Raw genomic sequence first — 22207 nt, forward strand, 5'->3', positions numbered from 1 at the left:
AACTTACAAAAATATTTAATTTTAAATCGTTGTCACAACCGTCCGGGAAGAGAGGTCAACGACGGAGCTACTAGCTACTAGTTGCAAAGGATGACAAGACCACTTTTCATAGATTTCTATTGGTCTAGACATTCAAATAATAAGCGAAAGACAAGAAGATTGCATCTAGAAAGCACTTCCAGCGGGAAGTGGCCCTCATTAAGCTGCAAGTAGGAAATCATTCCTGGCAAGACTGATGACTTAGTTTGTTTTTTCTCTTAGCCTCGATGATTCCCTTTCAATAGTCGACGGTTCCAATGACTACGAGTTCTCTAGATGGATCGCCTCAAAGAGTTCAATTATGCTGACGATCATCCTAACGTTTGTCGTTAACATGATTTATATTATTTTAAAATTTGATAAATGTATGTTGATGTGTAAAATCGTGTATATATGTTAGGTTTGGAAAACACCAATTAAAATGAATATTACACAACTACGTGCAGTGTACCCGATCGTGTGTACTATATAATTGGAAAAATCCGTGTATCGTCCAAGGATAGTATTAAACGCAAATCAAGATTATAAACTAAAGTGTGATTAAACTAGTTACAAATTAGAAATTAAACAAGTAGCAAATATTGGGGTTTTGCCTATTTAACGATTAGCCAAATCAAAAGAGAATAATTAATAACCATATTTTTGTATTTTAGAGTTTATGAAACAAATGTCAAAGTAAACATAAAAGATAGTTTTTATTCAGATAAAACAATAATGCTCATTTAGACCTTTTACCCTCAGTGTCGGATGTTTTGTAGTTAAGACCTGATTAAATGACTTAAGCATGCAAATCACTCAAATGGATTGCTAAGAGTTCTCTTTAGCAAACATTCAACTACTGAATCTCAGTTTTAGCATTATCGAATCTGTTCTTCATCTTTCGAATCCTGTATATCTTATATTTATGATGTAATCAGGGCTCCCACAAAGACTATAAGAAAGCAAGAATATAAAAAAAGACTTAGAGATAATATTAAAAAGAACAACGTGTGTTTGTATTTCTCAAACTTTGGATTATTTAGAATGAAAATGACACATCCGTTCATAAGTAAGGAAAATATGCCATCTAGATTTCACACCACACATTACAAAATACAGATTTCACACCACACATTACAAAATACATAAAATAATAAACTCCACATAAATTGAAATACATAAATAATACATATTATAAAATATTCATGAGTGGTAACATAAGTGCTTGCATCACTTGATTCTTTAATAATATCTTCTTATTTTCTTTCATCGTGATTTAACATTCTTAGATGAAATAGGTTACAAGTAACGCGAAAATCGTCAATGTATAAGTGATGCCTTGATCAATAGAAGTCCCTGCAATTATTCAATCATCAATGCATAAATTCAAACAGTTATTCCTATACATTCTATAGAAACTATAAACGCATAGTTTAAATAAAGTTAAAGTTCCGCCACCAGTTCAAATAAAGGTTGCGTTCGTCGCATTTTCTTGTATCTAATTTTCATTTTATTATACTCTCTTTTCTCAAAATTACTATCCCAGTTTGACTTTTGAAATCTTTCTAGTTCAACTTTGACTTTAAATGTCTTTGTTTTTGCAATGTTAAATCTTATGAAAATTATACCAAGTCTTTGTGTTTCAACTTTGACTTTAAATGTCATCGTATGTGTAATATTAAATCTTATGAATATTATACCAATAAAATATATACATATAAATTTTATCAAGTTTATATAAGACTAACAAAAATATTCAAAGTCAAAGTTGTGAAAGCAATACTCTAGAAAGTCAAATGAGACGATTATTTTGAGACAAAGGGGTATTGAATTAACAATAAGAAAAAAGTGAATAAAATAAAAAATAACTAAATATAGAAAAATAAACCTAAAATAATATAGTACCTATAGCATGAATAAATTCAAAATCATAAAAAAAAAAAATCCCACATAATTCTTAGATAAAAATCAAACTATACCAACATAGCTAAATGAAAATTGTTTAAACACACTACAACTCGATATATACTCATATATTGTATATATATTCAATTAGAAGAATATGAACAGTAATCTTGCAATTGCAATTGATTTGAAAAACCCAATTTTATTTATCAGTTAAATACATATTCGTTCATTATTTTAACAAATTTTTGTTTGGCTGAGTGGTTTGCGTTGCTGCATGCTTAACAGCAGGTCCAGGTTCTAATCCCGGCACCCTCTCTCTTTCCACATCTTCATCTTTTTTTTTTATTATTATTATTATTATACTTTTCTACCATTATTCCATTCTTTTTCTTTAATATTTTAAAATCTCACCCTCCACTATTTTTATTTCTAATTAAATCCTCACACTCTCCTAGTTCATTTAATTTTTTTAAATTAAACCCTCTCACTTTTTTATTTTTTATTTCTTTTTTCTTTACTTCTTTTACAATATTTCTTTTACTACTTTTTCTTTATTCTTCATTTAAAACCTTTTTTAAATACTTTTCTACCATTAGCCACTTCTTTTTCTGTAATATTTTAAAATCTCACCCTCCAATATTTTTATTTCTAATTAAATCCCCACACTCTCCTACTTCATTTAATTTTTTTAAATTAAACCCTCTCACTTTTTTATTTTTTATTTCTTTTTTCTTAACTTCTTTTACAATATTTCTATTACTACTTTTTCTTTATTCTTCATTTAAAACCTTTTTAAATTCATCTCACATTTTCTCAATTCTTTTACAATTCTTTTATGAAACTTTTGACTCACCGGTTTTTTATAAAAAACCATTTTTATAATATTTTTTTTTCCCTTTATAATTATTTTTCAACGAGATATATTAGATTTTATTGTGCTACTTTGAAATTTGATATGAGAATATAAATAGTATTAACGAACTACTAAATATATATTAATGTATAACATGCTTGGTAGAATCATGTAGCCTTATTGTACAGTATCGATAACGTAATAGAAACAAGAAATAATGAACACCGAACATAAAACATAGAACTATGTACGCATGAAATTTTATGTGTATATTTAATGAATATATCATGTAACACGTCACTATAAAAACCAAAAAAATTACTATGAATTGGTTAACCGCGCTTCGGCTGCAGCGAAACGCGGCTAACCAGAAAACTTGTTGTATATAATAATAACATCGCATCATATTGATGTGATTAAGCTAAAATCACAGGAAATACTAATACAAAACTAACGCGTGCCTATAACAACATTATTTTCTCTAAATTCCATCAATTAATAAATATAAATATCATATAGAAAGAAAACTTAATAAATAAAAATAATTTAAATCAAAAAAAAAAAAGAAAACTTAATAAATAAAAATAATTTAAATCAAAAAAGGGTTAATTACCGTCATTAGTACTAGTATCATAGTCACAGCAAGGTAAATCTTCTTGAGCATGAACAAGTGGACAAACAATGCCTAATAATAACACCATTGCTATCACCAACATAATCTGATTCACCGCCATTATTCTGGTTAAGTTAATTCAACAATGTAGATTCACAATGACGAACAATTTATCAATGGAGATGAAACACACAAACCCTAGATATAGATATAGATATAGATATAGATATAGAGAGTTTTGAAATTGTTATATGAAATGCATGTGTATACTTTTCCTTTTATATGGTGACTCTGCATGTACGACAAACAGAATGACATTCATTTAGTTAGATAGTTAATTAATTAAATTAGTGGCATCATTAAATAAATATATATTATCATTTAATAATTAAAAATAACAAAAGAAAATCACGCAGACTTGCTTGAGTAATAATCGAGTTGCCCGATGAATCACATCACTCGGGTTTAATTCTAGTCATGCCAAATTGTTCAGAAAGAGAGTGTACCAGAGGGTGCGCATAATGCGCAATTCTCCCGCTAACAGGTCTCGCGCTCGGGAGACTTGATTACGTGATGTTTACCCTCTACGAGAGAGTCAATGTGTTCGTTCATAGGGGGTTACCTCGCTAATCCAAAAAATAACAAAAAATTATTTAAAAAAAAAAAAAAAAAAAAAACTTGTTAACATTAAACATCGTATTCAGTAAAATTAAATTTACTTATTATAGAAGCCTTTTACGCATATTGTTTCTAGAGATTATATATTAGGAAGTTATTATTATTTTTAAACATTATTATAATTCTATTTGTATTTGTATATATAAATAAAATATAGATTGATTATTATTATAGATACATCATACATTCGTTGACAACTTATACGGAGTATTATATAATAATAGCCTATTAATTTATACTAGTGTTGGACTTATTATAGTAATAATATTACATAATCACCATCTTATATATAAACGTTTACTTTAATTACATATTCGTATATTTGTATTTTAATCGTATTAAACTCTAATAAATTGTGCCGGCAGTTACCAAATCTTTCATAATATACTATACTATGAAAATTTTGTGTAATATTCTGGCATCAAAGAATTTTTGATTGACTTGGAGGTTGTAGTTGGTCCCTGAACTTTTTAGGGGTGGTTGGTCCTTGTTGTTTATAAAATAGGTATGAGTGGTCCCTGTCAGTAGCAGACGTTAAAAATGTCCGTTAAGCTATGTCGTGTGTAATGCATGTGAGGGGTATTTCAGTCTTTTTGTTCATCTTCTTTACCACTTTATCTTTTTCAATCACCCCTAATAAAAAAAAACCCTCTCCACTTTCTTATCTTCATCTTCTTTCACCTTTTTCACCTATTTTTCTATCAACTCTTAACCATTTAACCTATCTCCTTTCTCAGCATCGTATTGATGTGTAAGGGACAATCACCATAACACCTTTTAATTTTTAGCGTCCGTAGAAGATTTTAAGAATATCTCTTTAAACGATGAGATTTTAAAATCACCGGGGCACCTTTTAATTCGGAAATCATGAGATCTACGAGCATAACTTCATCTTCAATATTTAAGGTGAAAAACAATATGTATTAGAAACCAAAATATGTATTAAAAATCTTAACAACGAACCTCAAATAAAAAACCCTCTTCATCAATCATCATCTTAATTTCGGATTCCACACTCAGCACCTAAAAAAAACCACATTCATCAATCAAACAGCTCCATCGTCGGAGAAACCTTCCGAATGTCTAAGAATACTAACAACAACAAAACCCAATACCACATGAGCTGTGTATGAGGGAGGTGAGATGTAGACAATCATTCTCTTATCTGAGAATAAAAATAAGTCATTTCTCCACCCAGAGTGAAACACTCTCAAAAGTAGAGAAAGTCATCTCTCACTCTATCCGACGGATAGAGAGATTGCTTCCGAGTTAACCTCCGACCAATAAGTAGGATTTTTTTTTTTAGAATGGTAGAATCAAATTTACATGAGTTTTAAATCATGCATGAAATTCAATTTAAGCTCTAAACGGTAGTCAATACTCAAATAATCGACGCTTGTTGTTGAAAAAATATAGTCGAAAATTCAATTTAGGTCTAAGAAGACTAATTCTATTTAATTAATCAGATGTAAACGGCGGTTCAACTAGGAGAAACCTAAAACAACCAGTTCAAGATATGTTCTTCATTAGATGTAAACGACGGCGATGATGATTAAGATTGGTTGAGATGGAAAATCGAAGCTTTAATCAGAGTCCGAATAGGTTCAAAACGAAGATCGGAAGGAAAGGGTGTTCTTGATTTCTATTTGTTGGTGGTGTCGACAGCCGGCGGGTTGTTTTTGTTTAGGATGCAACCACTGCCTTTGCCCATTGGAAAGTTGGAATCAAAGGGTTGACTAAAACGAGGGATTGTTGACTGGTTTTGGGGTTTATTGGATTGGATCTGGCATTAATTTTATGGCTCTATTGTCAACAGCAAGCGTCGATTTATTGGCATATAGTTTAAATTGAACTTCGGCTAGATTTAAAACTAATGATAATTTGATTATATCATTTTTATGGTGTCTCAAATTTTTTACCTACTTATTGATCGAAGGTTCATTCAGAAGCAATCTCTCTATCCACAGAACATTGAAAGATATAACTTTCTCTACTCTTGGGGTGTTTCACTCTGGGTGGAGAAATAACTTCTCTTTATTCTAGAATAGAGGAATGATTATTTACATCTTATCTCCTCTCCACCTCACTTTTGTCAGATTGAATTTTGTTGTTGTTGGTCTGACAATAATTTTTCAATTGAAGCATGTGTTAGCTTAATAATTATTAGGTCTTGATAGTGCTCCAAATGAACATATATTTAGTAGCAATATCCTCCCAATATGTAAATTATTTAGTTGTAATTGTCCTATTTTAAGTTGTAATCGTTTATATTAAATAAGTGCGAAGACAAAAGGCGAAAACGACAATTTGAAGACGCAAATGACCAAAAAGCTCAAATGTACGAGATACAATCCAAGTGGTTCAATTTATTGATAAGAAACGTCTAAAAATGACAAAAGTACAAGTTGCGGAACGCAAAGTACAAGATATTAAATTATACGAAAGGACGTTCAAAAATCCGGAACCGGGACCTGAGCCAACTATCAACGCCCGACGCAACGGACCAAAAATTATGAGTCTACTATGCACAAGAATATAATATAATATGTATATAATTATATAAAATTATATATATTATATTATATAATTAAATATAACGTCGACAAGCTAGCAAACAAAGCAATTGGGCATGGCCAGACTGGCCATGCGATCGCATGAGATTAACACTGAGAACCCATGCGATTGCATGGGCCTCAGGATCAGACCACATCTATAAAAGGCAACGAGTTTTGGCCATAAAAAATAATAAGAATAATACTCCTCTAATAATAATAAATATATATATATATATATATATATATATATATATATATATATATATATATATAATATAGTATAGGGTAGTTGTATATTAGATTAGTTTGAGTTATGTAAAGGTTATTTTACGGGTTTTAAAGTCGAAGCTCTGTCCGTGTAACACTACGCGATAAATAATCAATGTAAGCTATGTTCTCCTTTTTAAATTAATGTCTCGTACTTAAGTTATTATTATGCTTATTTAAGACGAAGTAATCATGATGTTGGGCTAAAATACTAAAATTGGATAATTGGGCTTTGTACCTTAATTGGGGTTTGGACAAAAGAACGACACTTGTGGAAATTAGACTATGGGCTATTAATGGGCTTTATATTTGTTTAACTAAATGATAGTTTGTTAATTTTAATATAAAGATTTACAATTGGACGTTCCTATAAATAACCATATACACTCGATCGGATACGATGGGCGAGATATTTATATGTACGAATAATCGTTCATTTAACCGGACACGGGAATGGATTAATAATCTATGGAATTATTAAAACAGGGGTGAAATTATGTACAAGGACACTTGGCATAATTGATAACAAAGTATTAAAACCTTGGGTTACACGCAGTCGATATCCTGGTGTAATTATTAAACAAAGTATTAAAACCTTGTTACAGTTTAAAGTCCCCAATTAGTTGGAATATTTGACTTCGGGTATAAGGATAATTTGACGAGGACACTCGCACTTTAAATTTATGACCGATGGACTGTTATGGACAAAAACCAGACGGACATATTAAATAATCCAGGACAAAGGACAATTAACCCATGGGCATAAAATTAAAATCAACACGTCAACCATCATGGTTACGGAAGTTTAAATAAGCATAATATATTTTATTTCATATTTCATTGTACTTTTATTTACTCGCTATTTTATTTAACGTCATTTATTTATTGTCATTTATTTTTCGCTACTTTAACTATCGTCATTTATATTTTGCATTAGGTTTTAATTGTAACTTAAAATATAAAATCGACAAACCAGTCATTAAACGGTAAACCCCCTTTTATATATTATCAATATAATATATTTTGTACAAATATAATTGTTTAAAAATATAGTGTGCAATAAGCTCGCTCCCTGTGGAACGAACCGGACTTACTAAAAACTATACTACTCTACGATTAGGTACACTGCCTATAGTGTTGTAGCAAGGTTTAAGTATATCCATTTTGTAAATAAATAAATAAATATCTTGTGTAAAATTGTATCGTATATAATAGTATTTCCTTGTAAAATTTAATAGTATTTTATACCCCTTAGCTTTAACATCAGGTCTCTCAATTGTTGTTAAGGTGTGTTTTTGGGTCCGAAAAGTGTTTGGTGCGAAATGCAAGGGTTTTTAATTAAGGTTTTTGTTAGGGGTGTTCGAAACAGATGAAGTGGTAAATAAGATGGATGAAAAGATAGATATACCCTTCACATGTCGTACATGACATAATAATTTAACGGACATTTTTAACGATTGTTACTGATAGAGACCACTCACCTACATTTTGTTAAACCAAATGGACCAACCACCTCGAAATAAAGGTTCAAGGATCAACTACTTCATATGATGTAAATTACAAGGACCAATCGCGCAATGTTTTCTAATTAAAATAACTAACAACAACAACAACAACAACATACCCAATCACACATGCGTGGGGTATGGGGGAGGTGAGACGTAGACAATCCTACCTCTATCTTTGGATAAAGAGAGGTCATTTCTCCACCCCGAGTGAAACACTCCAAGAATCGAGAAAGTCCTCACTCTCTCTATCTGACGGATAAAGAGATTGCTTCCAAGGGGACATCCGACCAAAGGAAGAAAAAATAATACAAGGAAAAATAAAAAATAAAAAAAACTATAAAAGTGAGTAAAAGAAAAATAAGCAATTAAATCAAAAGAGACTCCATGAAAATGTTAGTATCAAATTTTCATGGGTTTGAAAGCATGACTGGAGTTCAATTTAGGCTATAAACGACAGTCAAGTCGCCAATAAATCGACGCTTACTGTTGACTCGCTTAATAGAGCCGTAATATATATATATATATATATATATATATATATATGGGCAGGATCAATGGGGAAATAACCAATCGGGGGGAAGCAAAAATTTTTTTTTTTCGTTTTTTTTGAATTTTTTTTTTCCGGCATCAAGATCACACGAAAATATGAACATTTAGAAGAGACACTTCGTGATGAATGTTATTATTTAGGCGGGAAAACGATCGACAAAAATAACATACAAGATAATATTGTTCGTGAAGAATATGAACGTTTTTTTTTCCCATGTTTTGTGAAGTAAAATTTAGCCCGATTTAGAGTTTAGGGTTTAGGGTTTGGTGTTTTGGGTTTATTCCATAAACCCAAAACACCAAACCCTAAACCCTAAACCCTAAACTCTAAACCGTTCTTGTTAAAAACTCAATCTAAATCCTAAATCTAAACCCTAAATCTAAACCCTAAATTTCTAAACCCTAATATCTAAACCCTATAAACCCTAATATCTAAACCTCAATAGCTAAAACCTCAAAATACGCTCGAAAAACACGATAATTGTTATATATTACTTCTTCGAGCGTTTTCCCGCCAAAATAAAAACATTTATCACAAAGTGTCTCTACTAAATGTTTATATTTTCATCTCATCTATAATGTTCGTGAACAAAGTTTTTTTCAAAAAACGAAAAAAAAAAAGTTTTTGCTTCCCCTCGCTTCCCCCGAATGGTTACTTCCCTCTTAATCCTACCACTATATATATATATATATATATATATATATATATATATATATATATATATATATATATATATATATATATATATATATATATATATATATATATAACGTACCTTAGAGTGCGATGCGGACCTCAATTCATATCAATAATTAAAATAACTAAATTTTATTAAAACTTTAACATTTAACTCTGTATTCAATAATATTAAGTTTACTTATTATAGAAGTTTTGTACGTTTCTCGAGATTATATATTAGGAAGTTATTATTATTTTTAAACATTATTATAATTCTCTTTGTATTTATAAATAAAATATAAATATAAATTAGTTATTATTATGAACACTCACACATTTGTTGACAACTTATATTATATAATAATGACACATCAAGTTATATTCAATAAAATTAAGTTTACTTTTTATAGAAGCTTTGTATGTTTCTAGAGATTATATATTAGGAAGTTATTATTATTTTTAAACATTATTATAATTCTCTTTATATCTATAAATAAAATATAAATATAAATTAGTTATTATTATGAACACACACACATTCGTTGACAACTTATATATATTATATAATAATAATAACACATCAAGTTATACTAGTGTTGGAATCATTATAGTAATAATAATGCACAATCACCGTTTACTTTGATTATATATTGGTATTTTAACTGTATTAAACTCTAATAAACAGCGTCGGCAGTCGCCGAATCATTCATACTTCAATATATTATGATAATTTTGTACTATAGCATCTAACATTATACTAATTTTGATCGACTTGGGGGTTTAAAATATGAGTTTAGAGTTTTAACATGCTCTAAACCCATATTTAACAAACCACTACAACACGACTACGGATCACAAAATTCGATCGGCACGGTATAGTAATTGGTAAAGTAGGATCCGTCTCAAGAAAAGCGGGATGTGCATTAGCGATATATTTGGTGATTACTTTACAAAAAGTAATAGATTTTTAAAACTAAGATTAAAGTATTTTTGGGGGATAATGACGTACGTCACGTGTCTGGTCACGTGCAACGCATGACGTCTATCACACGAGCTCACTGGGAACCTAATTTTGTGTCACGTGGAACACACGCGATGTCCAGTCAAACGAACAACTCATGTACTCAAGTCGCCGTAACGCGATTGGTAGAGTGACGTATTTACAAGGTTGACCCGGTATTGCTGAGCTGGACCACCTCCCTACATTTCAGGAACGTGGAGAACGTGGAATAAGTTGTAGGCATGATTAGGAGGTTCTAGTGGCAGTTACAGATCATGGGTGCTATTATAATGGCTATCATGCATAACCGTCATTTATCAATCTATAAATAGCATCCTTTGGCCTTATTTGATGGCCAGTCAATCAACCGATCATTACATACACACTAACCTTCTTCTGTAGCTTACCTTGGAGGCTCGAAAAAAGACAAACAACACCACCACATCTATCTCCCATTTAACAGAATGAACCCCTTCCAAAGGTAAAACTCTCTTTTTAATTCACTTGCACTCGACCGAACAATTTTGGTTTGATCATTTGACGCCATCCGTGGGACCCGATTAACAACGCTTTCATAGCAAGATGACAGAAGGTTCCAACCCACAATCCACTACTAACAATGGCAAAGAACCATATGACCCTTTCAAACCTAATGACGATAGCACTTACGAAACTCCAAATGATTCCATCAAGGGCACCCGTTTGCAGTTTGATGACGACGAGAAGGAAGCTGATCAACGTGATTCTGAAGAGACGGAAACCCAAGAGGAAAACGTACATCAGCTAAAACCCATCAACAGCGAAGAAGCTATACGCTTCTTGGCGAAGGGAGGATTCGTTTTACCCTCACTCATGCCCAAAGGTGCCGAAAGGCCTACCGGTATGTCCAAGGCACAACCCCGTATCTCAACACGTTCAGTGTCGGAGACCGGTAAGAGTTCCGGCAAAACTAGGGAGGAGGCACGCAAGGACCTAATTGATAATTTGATCCTTGCCGCACCGGAATATATGAGTGCCCAGGTTGAGCATCCTGACGTGGCGGACAACATGTTAAATAACTGGTATGCTATGATGGGGGACAACGTCAAGCGTTCCTTCGAAATTTCCGCAACGTCAGAAAAGTTTACCAGAGAAATAGCTACCCATCCGCTGTCTGCCGTCCTTACTACCCCCTTATGCTAGGGATGTATGACGGTAGCTAGGATCCGGAAGACTTCCTGCAGCAGTTTGAGCACGCCGTCAAGACGCAACATTGGGATAACCCTACAACATGCCACATTTTCCCGGGACAACTTCAGTCCGCCGCGCGTGAGTGGTTTGCCAAGTTGTCTGCGTTGAGTATTACTAGCTTCACGGACCTTAGAACCAAGTTCGTGCAACGCTTCCATAATTTTAAACGTACAGAACTGACCCATTTGGACGCGCACAACATCAAAATGAGGTCACACGAGTCTTTGATGAGTTTTACTTCCCGCTTCACAACAGAATGTCAGAAAATCCCAGACTTGCTGGAGTCGCAGCAAATTTCTGCATACATCATGGGAATTTGTCAGGTTAGGCATTTGTCTCTAGTGAAAGCAATGCGGCGAAAGTTGCCAAAAACGTACGTTGAAGCGGTGAGAATAGTGAGAGACTACGTATGATCAGAGGTGTGTGCCGACGCTGCCGTCAGTGAACACAAGACAACAGACCGCAATGACAAAGATGACAAAGGTAACGGTAAGGGTCACGCAAGTAGCAGTCATAAGGGTAACGGCGGAAATAGCGGTGGCGGTTACGGACGTTCCAATCATAAGTCTGGGAACCGCCACAACTACCGCCCGTACGAACGTTATGGGTCTAAGAGGCTATCACTTGAGGAGGAAAGTTTAATAAGGTCGCTATCTAAAACGCCAAAAGAAATCTTGACAACGGAAGAGACAAGCAGAGATTTCCCGCCACCCAAGCCTATGAAACTGCGCTTCGCGGTAGACGAAACGCAGTATTGCATCTTTCACGAAGATAAGGGGCATGACGTCGACGATTGCCGTGAACTGAAAAAGATCATTATCGAAAGGCTTAAGTTAGGTGAGTTTAATCACTTAAAACCCTCGAACAAAGGAGGATCTGCAACCAGGAGGTTCGCATGGCAGAAAGGAAAAGATAAAGCGCCTGAAAAGCACATTCACATGATTCAGATGTGGCATTCGGGTCACATAAGGAAAGCCGAAGCGCTAGAAGATTGGGAATGCGCACCTATCACGTTCCCGGCATTTTGGAAGGTATGCACAACGGACCTACCATTAACAATCACTGCAACAATCGGACGCTGCCGGGTATCACGTATTTATGTCGATACGGGTAGCGCTGTAGACGTAATCTATGAACACTGTTTTTTGCAGTTACCGCAGGACGTACGGGATAAGGTCAAACCCCCATTGCACCCCGTTGCGGGTTTCAAAGGTGAAACGACTTGGCCCTTAGGCCGTGTCACTATCGACGTGACGCTAGGAGATGACTATCGTTCCCGTACCGTGCAATTAACATTCGTAGTGGTTCGTAGCCAATCCAAGTACAATGAGATTTTGGGACGGACGGCGCTTCAAGAGTTAGGTGCCATACCTTCTACGGTTCACGGTATGCTGAAGTTCGCCACAAGGGCAGGCGTAGCAACTTTGTTTTCGGACCGTGCTCAAGTATGCGCTGATATCAGCCAACCGGTCTCACAGCCGGCGCCTACTAAGCAAGAGGGGGGCGTCGTAATCAATCACGCGTTTCCTGAAAAGGTCATTAAGATCGGCAACACCCTTTCGGAGGAAACTAAAAGTGTCATATGCGAGTTGCTGTCTAATAACGCTGACGTTTTCGCTTGGCAAGAGTCAGACATGACAGGAGTTCCAAGGAAGGTAGCGGAACATCATCTAAATGCTAATCCAATCATAACACCCGTACGCCAGAAGAAAAGAGGAATGGCGCCCGAACGAAGCGCGTTCCTACGTAAGGAAGTAGAAAAGCTTGTTGACGCTAACATATTGAGAGAGGTTCGCTACCAAACCTGAGTGTCTAACCCGGTACTAGTCAAGAAAGCCAACGGGACGTGGCGCATGTGCGTTGATTTCAAAGACATCAACAAGGCATGCCCAAAGGATAACTATCCGCTACCTGAAATTGACTGGAAGGTCGAATCACTCACCGGACATCGATTCAAGTGCTTCCTTGACGCATACAAAGGGTACCATCAGATTCAAATGGCAGAAGGAGACGAAGACAAGACGACATTTCACACTGATCACGACATCTTCTGTTATACAAAGATGCCTTTTGGACTAAAGAACGCCGGAGCAACGTATCAACGAGTGATCGACGCCGCCTTCAAGAACCAGATAGGACGAAACGTTGAAGCGTACGTTGATGATATAGTAATCAAAAGCCATACGGAGCCGTCTCTCCTTAAAGATATCCAAGAAACGTTCGACTCCTTGAGGAAAATCAATATGAAACTCAACCCGGAGAAATGCAGTTTTGGTTTCGAGGAAGGCAACATCTTGGTCACGTCGTGACGCCGCGAGGCATTAGAGCGAATCAGAGATGAATATATACAAACCAGATGGCACAATTGAAAGATATAAAGCTCGATTAGTTGCCAAGGGATATACTCAGACTTACGGTATAGACTATTCCGAGACTTTCTCATCGGTGGCTAAAATTGACACCATTAGAGTTCTCTTCTCTGTTGCCGCAAATAAAGGATGGCCCCTTCACCAATTTGATGTGAAAAATGCCTTTCTACATGGCGAGCTCAAGGAAGAGGTTTATATGGAAGCTCCACCAGGATTCTCAGAAAACTTCAAAAATAGGGAAGTTTGTCGCCTTAAAAAATCTTTATATGGGCAAAAACAATCTCCTCGGGCTTGGTTTGGGAAATTTACCTTAGCGATGAAAAAATATGGCTATAAACAAAGTAATTCAGATCACACACTATTTTTTAAACAAAGAAACCAACTGATAACGTGTTTGATTATTTATGTCGATGACATGATAATTATGGGAAATGACAGAGATGAATTTTTCAACTTAAAAACATACTTATCAAATGAATTTGAAATGAAAGATTTGGGAAGACTAAAATACTTCTTAGGGATTGAAGTTTTACGATCTCAACAAGGAATATTTATATGTCAAAAGAAATATGTGCTTGATTTACTTGCTGAAACAGGGATGATCGACTGCAAACCAGCTGAGACCCCTGCAATTCCAAACCAGAAGTTGTTTATCGAAGAAGGAGCTGAACTTGCAAATAAAGAACAATACCAAAGGATTGTTGGTAAGCTCATCTACCTTGCTCATACTCGTCCATATATAGCATATGTAGTAGGAGTCGTCAGCCAGTTCATGCATCATCCTCAAGTACATCACATGGAAGCTATGTGGAGAATCATTAGATATCTCAAAAGAACAGCTGGACATGGAGTTGTATTTAAAAACAACGGACACCTCAAAACTCAGATATATACAGATGCAAGCTGGGGAGGTGAAAAAGGAGACAGAAAATCCACATCTGGGTATTTTTCCTCGGTTGGCGGGAACCTGGTTACATGGAAAAGTAAAAAACAAAAGGTTGTAGCTCTTTCAATTGCTGAAGCTGAATTCAGAGGGATATCACGAGGAGTACAAGAAGCGTTATGGATCCGCAAGCTACTAACAGAGATCGGATTTCCACCAGAAGACACTAGTCAAATTTTTTGCGACAACGAAGCAGCTATTGCTATTTCAGAAAACCCAGATGATCGGACGAAACATGTTGAAATCGACACACTTTATCAAGGAGAAGCTTGAAGCAGAAATCATCTCACTACCATTTGTGAGATCAGAAGACCAGCTCGCAGACATCCTAACCAAATCAGTTAATGGAAGATTATTTAACGAAGTATTGGTCAAGTTGAATTTTGAAGATTCCACTATTCAACTTGAGGGGGAGTGTTAAAATAAAGGATCGGAACTTAATAAGCTCATCATTTCCTATAAAGACAGTTGACTAGAGTTGACCTGAGTTGACCAACGGTTGACCAACGGCTAGTTCCCCATTTAGTCAAAAAGCAGATTCCTTCAAAAGTAACAAAGCTCCATTCCAAATAAGGAATTAGCTGTTACATCTTTTTTTATCATAAATAGAATAGCATTTCATTGTAAATTCAATTCAGCTTGTATCAATATAGTTCAATCAATACAAACGATCAATTCTTACAAGTTTTACATATCAATTCTTCAATTATAACACAACATCGTTATTATCTTCCTAACAACAGAAGTACACTTGACACATTGTTCGGATAAGAGGTAGAAAGATACAACATATGATGAATATGAGGTATAGCTTTGGAGACTATGAAAAGATGACAATGCAAAAGAAGTTAAATACAGTTTAATTTTATAAAAAATTTTGTTCTTGCTGCACCTATCTTCACCCATCTAAGGTGAAGTTAAATGCACTAAAACAATAGAACCTACTTACAGTATTAGAGTTCAACCGAGTCTCATTCGGCGCTAATGTTCATATAGACCGATAATTCACATACAAGTAAGCTCAATCTTTTTGGCTAAGAGCATTACAACAGCAACAAACTCCAAGGAGTGATGCATATAATACAAGGAGTACTAACTTATAGTTGAACAACACACAAATTTCCATTTTCTCATAACCTAAAATGACAAGGTATTGTGGCTTTGTTTTACCACCTTTTATTATTATTACTTGTCGTCTTACTTACTTATCTGGAGATGCTCAAAGCACCTGAGAGGATCGTCTCGGCCACCCTTTAAATTCCCAGAGAGCCCAGATGGTTTGTTATCATCTCCTCTTCGAGTAGTAGATACGCGGGGCCTACCACTAGACACGAGTCTGTTTGATCTGCCATCTGTGGCTTCTGCTGAAGAATTTGGTTTGCTGGTTAACAAGGAGGCTCGTTTTGAGGGGGTCTCGTTTCTAGAAGATCGAACCTTCTCCGAGTCAGGTTTCTGTGTGTTATATTAGCAGAGTTAACAATAGCATCAAAAATAAAACTTTATGGACACAGAATTGATCTTAACTTGATACAAAGTTGAAATGCCATTTTTTGACCAAGAAAGATGTAACAGAGAAATTTAGACACTTACTACTACTCTTGATGAAGGTACATCTTGCGGAGTCATGTTTCTTGAAATTTCATGGCGGCGACCACCACTTGATGGAGCTCTTCTAGAAACTGTCCCACAAACATCTTGTCCACCTACAGGAAATAAGTAAATATCTGTAAGGCAGACTCACTGAAACGGCCAAAATATAAATCCGTTTATGAATGCAAAGATAACATTTTCCTTTCAAAACATACTTCTAAGTAGAGATGGCCAAATGGACACGTTGTGCAACTTAATAACATCAGATACTTAATTTATCCACACAATAAATAAAAAAATAATAAATAAATAAATAAAGTAAAGGGGGTAATGTCGGGTTGGGTTGCTAAAAACACTTCCTATCCAAATTATTCTTAATTTCTAAATATAATTAGGGTCTGCGTATGATATGATCACCAAAAGTATAGATTCTAGTACAAATCTAATCACTTTCGGTAAGATTTACGAATATATAAGTAAATACACTGAAACAATAACCATCCCTCTAAATGATACCTGAGGTTCTTCCAGGTTTCTCCGCAGATGTCCCGGTAATTTGACCAGGATTTCCGCTTTGAATCTGGGGAAAAAAAACACATGATTAGTTCGTCTTATTGGTAACATTTGTATAAGGGGAAGGATCAAGATGGACATATAAATTTTAATAGAACAAGGAAAGTGTACTTGTTGGCCTAAATTCAATGATTAATATTCATTGAATCTTACTTTATATTCATCAAAAATATTTGGATAGAAAATGTTGCTTCTCTCCTTCCCCGAAAATTATACTTAGATCATGATCCTTCCCTTATATATAAAAATTAAATATTAAATATTAATATAAATATATAGGTATAACAAACATAAATCTGTCTTTCACTGACTAGTCCTCTGGAGTTGGCATTGACATGTGGATACTTCAGTATGGTCCAATCATAGACATAGTCCAATTGATAGCCTGATAAATACATACAATTATCTTTTAAAACCAAGAATGTCTATAATGTAATTGTATTGATGATAATTAACATCAAAATATCAAGTGATTTAGACTTCTTTCACCTTCACGAATAAATAAGTCTCGGAAAAGCTTCCTCAAGTATGAATAATCCGGTCTTTCATCAAATTTTAATGATCGGCAATAATGGAAGTACGTGTTGAACTCTGTTGGATACGATTTGCATAACACCTGTTAAGATATATTTAGTGTCACGTAACTTTTAATAAAACTGCATAACCACACAAACTTGCCTTTAAACTTACATCAAATGTAGTCAACGTCTTCTTTTCGCTTATCCTGTCATATTTCTGCTTCTTGGTTCCTGCTTTCAATCCCTGCCATGGAAGGCTAATGCAACAAGAAAGAAAGAATAAATAAATAAATACATAAATAAAAGCCAATGATTGGCATGAAGTTAGTTAGGTAACGACTTCATATGCTCACCTTCCTCTTAAGAAATACATCATAACGAAACCAAGAGATTCCAAATCATCCCTTCTACTTTGTTCTGTATAGGACATAAGCACATTAAACTTAAATGCATTATAAACAAGTAACAAAACGGAGAGTCTACCAGATTGAGTAATGAACCAAATTAAGATTCACACAAATTCTGTTCAAATGGACAGCCGTTCAACAGTTAATAACCATTCCTTGAATTACAAAATTATTACTTTAAAAAATGATACAAACTTAATGTGAAGTAGATGTTAATTTTTTTTTCTTTTTTTTAACCAAAACATATCACGAAAGTGAAGAAAGACTCACCAATTCCAAGGTGTGTGTTGACACTAGCATAGCGAGCCGTGCCTGTGAGATTCTTGTTTTCCCTAATGAAAATTATATTCACATTGTTTATCTTTTAGTATAAGGATTAATAATAATTATGAGTCCATAGTAGAATAAATAGTATATCTCGTAATGGTACCAAATATACAGAAACAATGACGATGATAAAATACTTATAAGAAAGATGGAAAAGAAGAAAAAAAGTTTATTGAAGTGAGGGATGAGCAGCAACAGCCATATTATCAACCCTCAATTTTTTAAGAAAATATGTTCATGTCAGATTCTCGTTGCGTAGGGTCAAACAACTGAATAATTTCGCATGGTTGAAATAGGTAACAAAATATTATATCCATAATTTAATCACTCTACTGAAATAGATCATGGTATATAAATTAGTATGCTTTAATTCAATTATTGATCAGGATCAAATTGAACATCATTGGAGAGAACTAGCCTCTGGAGAAAGTACGGCACTTTTCTATTTTTATTTATTTTAATATCATTAGGGTTATCAGCTTACTAAAAACAATAGAAATACACATTGAGGGTAGTCAACTTACCTGTAAGGTATATGTCTATGAATATGATCCCTATACTTTTTTGCAAGACCAAAGTCAATGATGCACACCTATCAAAACAACCATGATACAATATCAAAAAGGCGCAGTTTAATCCTAATTAATTACAATTATATAATAATGTCACTATCATCATTTACATATAAAGCAGATACTAGGAAACAAATTAAGCCAAAAAAAAGAGAGGCTGCAAAAGATTAAGAAACTGGAGATTCACCTGATTTGCCCTGCGGCCCAACCCCATTAAAAAATTGTCAGGCTTTAGGTCACGATGAATAAAACTCCTTGAATGCATGTACTCAACTCTACTTATCTGCGAAGTTAAATTAATAATTAACGACTCTTGAATCAAAATCACTCTTTAAATAATATATGATCACAAAGACTTACTAGTTGATCTGCAAGCATTAAAACTGTCTTCAATGAGAACTTTCTACCACAATAGTTGAAAAGGTCTTCAAGGCTAGGTCCAAGGAGGTCAATGACCATAACATTGTATTCGCCTTCAACTCCGTACCACTCAAGGTTAGGTACTCCCGCTTCATTAAGGACAAACACAAATGGCATCTTATATACTTTTTACACATATTGAGATAAAAAAAAGTTCTTGCCAATGTGAAGGCAAAGTTCCTTAAGGTGAAATAGTAGACTGTATATTGTTTCATCTAGCATATACAATTCTATAATTGATATTGTAATATGACCATGTTATACAAACAAGCGATTCTTACGTACTCTGACCATACTTTAACAATATACATCTCAAGTTACTTCAAGTACTTGACCTTACCTCCTCCTTTGAGAAGCTTATATACTTTTGATTCATAATGAAGTTGAGGATGCCTTGTCTTGGACGGTTCCTGAAAATTGTAGCAACACAGAAATTAATATGATATTGATGGAACAAGAAATGAAAAATTATCTAATAGAGAAGATGCACACGGTAACAATGTTGATAGTAAAAATAACTCCTAATAGAAGATATGAAGCAACATCACAAAAGTCTGGCATTCGTCTTTTCGTTCTAGCAAACGAAAAAACCAACTTACATTTTAACTTTGAACACAAATCAAACTTAAACGTAAAGCTATAAATAGATTCCTTCACAAAATTTGCATTGAAAATATAAAGAGTCGAAGCAGCACACGAACAAACCAAAATTTGGGCTTCAGTAAATGCATATAACTAAAAAAAACACTCAGCAATATTATATTGAGTATACCGTTAGACACAATTGGAAGAAAAAACAATGCAACTTCAATAAAAGGAGACATATAAATAATACTCACTTCCTCCATGGAGAAGCATACATAGTTTTAATTCAGGTTTAATTGCGGTTGCTTTAATTTTTGATAGCTTGTTCTTCTGGTGGGTCAAGTTGTGTGTGTGTGTGTGAGTGGCGTGCGCTTCTATTTTTTTAGATGAATTTGACAGAGCTTTCGAAGAACAATTTCCAAAAAAAGTCACGCCCGTTATGATTATGGAATTTCAGTTTCTCTTGGGTTTGGAAAATAGAAGGAATTTCATGTATCTAAATGGGACGAGTTACTCAGTTCCTAATGTTAGGTGATCACTGTATTTTGGATTTTTATTTTACCTAATTCTACACTACATAATCATAACTTTCCAAATTTATCAATCAGCCATCAACCATAGAAGATAAATTAATCACGCAATTATAACGTCAAAATCATCAACAACATCAAGAAAAGAGATCAATACCAGCTTAACAGCATATTCTTTCCCACTTTGAATATGTACACCTGCATATCCAACAAACCAAAACAATATTTTTTTACAGTTACTATAACAGCATATACATATATGCATATTTTTTAAAATTAATACAAGAACCATAAACATACCTATATAAATCTCACCAAAAGATCCACTCCCAACTTTCCTACCAAGCTTATACTTACCACCAACAACACGATCCATAATTAATACTAATCGCTTCAATTGAATCTCTAGGTCAACAAATAATACTTATCTATACTCAGATGTATATACACATATATACGTAATTATATCTTTCGCTAGGGTTTGTAAAAAACTCAACCCTGCTTGAGAATTATAAATTATAAAACCAAAACCGCAAATTGGCGGTTCCGCCAAAAACAACTCAAATTAACAATTGGTTCCGGTTCGGGTATCCACTCACACTATACAGATAGAAAACAAATACTCCGTATTATTTATGTTCTTGAATATAAAAGGTCAAGAATTGTTCATTTATATAACCGAGGAAACCCTAATTTAATTATATAAAAAAAAAAAAAAAAAGAGAGAGAGAGAGAGAGAGTTCTGTTGATTGTAACATTTCCGATTGAAATTGTTTAGCACCGAGTCAAATTGGACAGAATGACGACGCTCATTAATTAAGAAAACATGGAGATGGATTGAGGGTTTTTGTTGGTTTGATTGATATGAATTTGGTGAAAGAGAGTGGGGAATTGATTTGATGAATGAATGACGAGCCAAAGAAAAAGGTTTTGCGATGAATTTTGAGAGAATGAGAAGGAAATGAAGGGTAAATTACTCCGTTGATTTTTAACTACTTTAACGTCATCTAATTCTAATCCACGTTGATTTCTAGTAGTAGGCAAATAATTTGCTCACACAAAATTTAAATAAAATAAGGAGAATGAAATTTAGGGATGCCAATTGGCGAGAAAAAACGGTGATCCGTGGATACCCAATCTGTAGTGAACGGGTAAAATCGTTAGATTGTACCTGCGGATACGTGTACAGGTAAAAAATTATATCCGCTGACATGTCGCGGGCGGGTCGTGGGCATATACTACCCGTCACTGGTAAAAACATGATCTGCTAATCCATGAGACTTTTTTTTTATTAACTTTAAAAGTGATTGTAATTGTAATGAAATAATGATTAAACATATACTATTACATATAAATAAATAAATAAAAACTTAATTTTCACATTATTTTACATGTACATATGGTTATAATTAACAAAATTATTTTACTTTTTGAAAAAAGAAAAATTTAAAAAGCATGATATTATTATTATTATTATTATTATTATTATTATTATTATTATTATTATTATTATTA

The 22207-nt window shown here is 33.9% G+C and overlaps 1 protein-coding gene across 2 annotated transcripts; it reads right to left on the bottom strand.

Moving 5' to 3' along the window:
* Positions 1-16007: 16007 nt before the first annotated feature.
* LOC139880653 (casein kinase 1-like protein 11) lies at positions 16008-21692 on the bottom strand. Of its 2 annotated transcripts, none has more exons than XM_071865494.1 (14): positions 20993-21692; positions 20850-20890; positions 19918-19987; positions 19518-19666; positions 19345-19440; positions 19110-19177; positions 18529-18590; positions 18205-18268; positions 18024-18108; positions 17823-17949; positions 17624-17718; positions 17277-17340; positions 16761-16873; positions 16008-16622 (listed from the first exon to the last, which is right to left on the bottom strand). In XM_071865494.1, the coding sequence occupies exons 1-14, from the start codon at positions 21066-21068 to the stop codon at positions 16368-16370; spliced, it is 1365 nt and encodes a 454-aa protein (XP_071721595.1). In that variant the 5' UTR covers positions 21069-21692; the 3' UTR covers positions 16008-16367. The 2 variants fall into 2 exon arrangements, with proteins under 2 accessions (XP_071721595.1, XP_071721596.1); XM_071865495.1 differs by having other exon boundaries at positions 17645-17718; positions 20993-21691.
* Positions 21693-22207: the final 515 nt, after the last annotated feature.

This window comes from Rutidosis leptorrhynchoides, chromosome 1, assembly GCF_046630445.1.
Source record: "Rutidosis leptorrhynchoides isolate AG116_Rl617_1_P2 chromosome 1, CSIRO_AGI_Rlap_v1, whole genome shotgun sequence".
Lineage (NCBI taxonomy): Eukaryota > Viridiplantae > Streptophyta > Magnoliopsida > Asterales > Asteraceae > Rutidosis > Rutidosis leptorrhynchoides.

What these genes read in the sequence shown, in the direction of transcription:
- LOC139880653 (XM_071865494.1), bottom strand. Translation starts at nt 21,068, where the DNA reads ATGGATCGTGTTGTTGGTGGTAAGTATAAGCTTGGTAGGAAAGTTGGG. An exon ending in TAAGCTTCTCAAAGGAGGAG is followed by an intron (nt 19,667 to 19,917) that starts GTAAGGTCAAGT and finishes TCCTTAATGAAG; the next exon opens with CGGGAGTACCTAACCTTGAG. An exon ending in ATGTATTTCTTAAGAGGAAG is followed by an intron (nt 18,109 to 18,204) that starts GTGAGCATATGA and finishes TTGTTGCATTAG; the next exon opens with CCTTCCATGGCAGGGATTGA.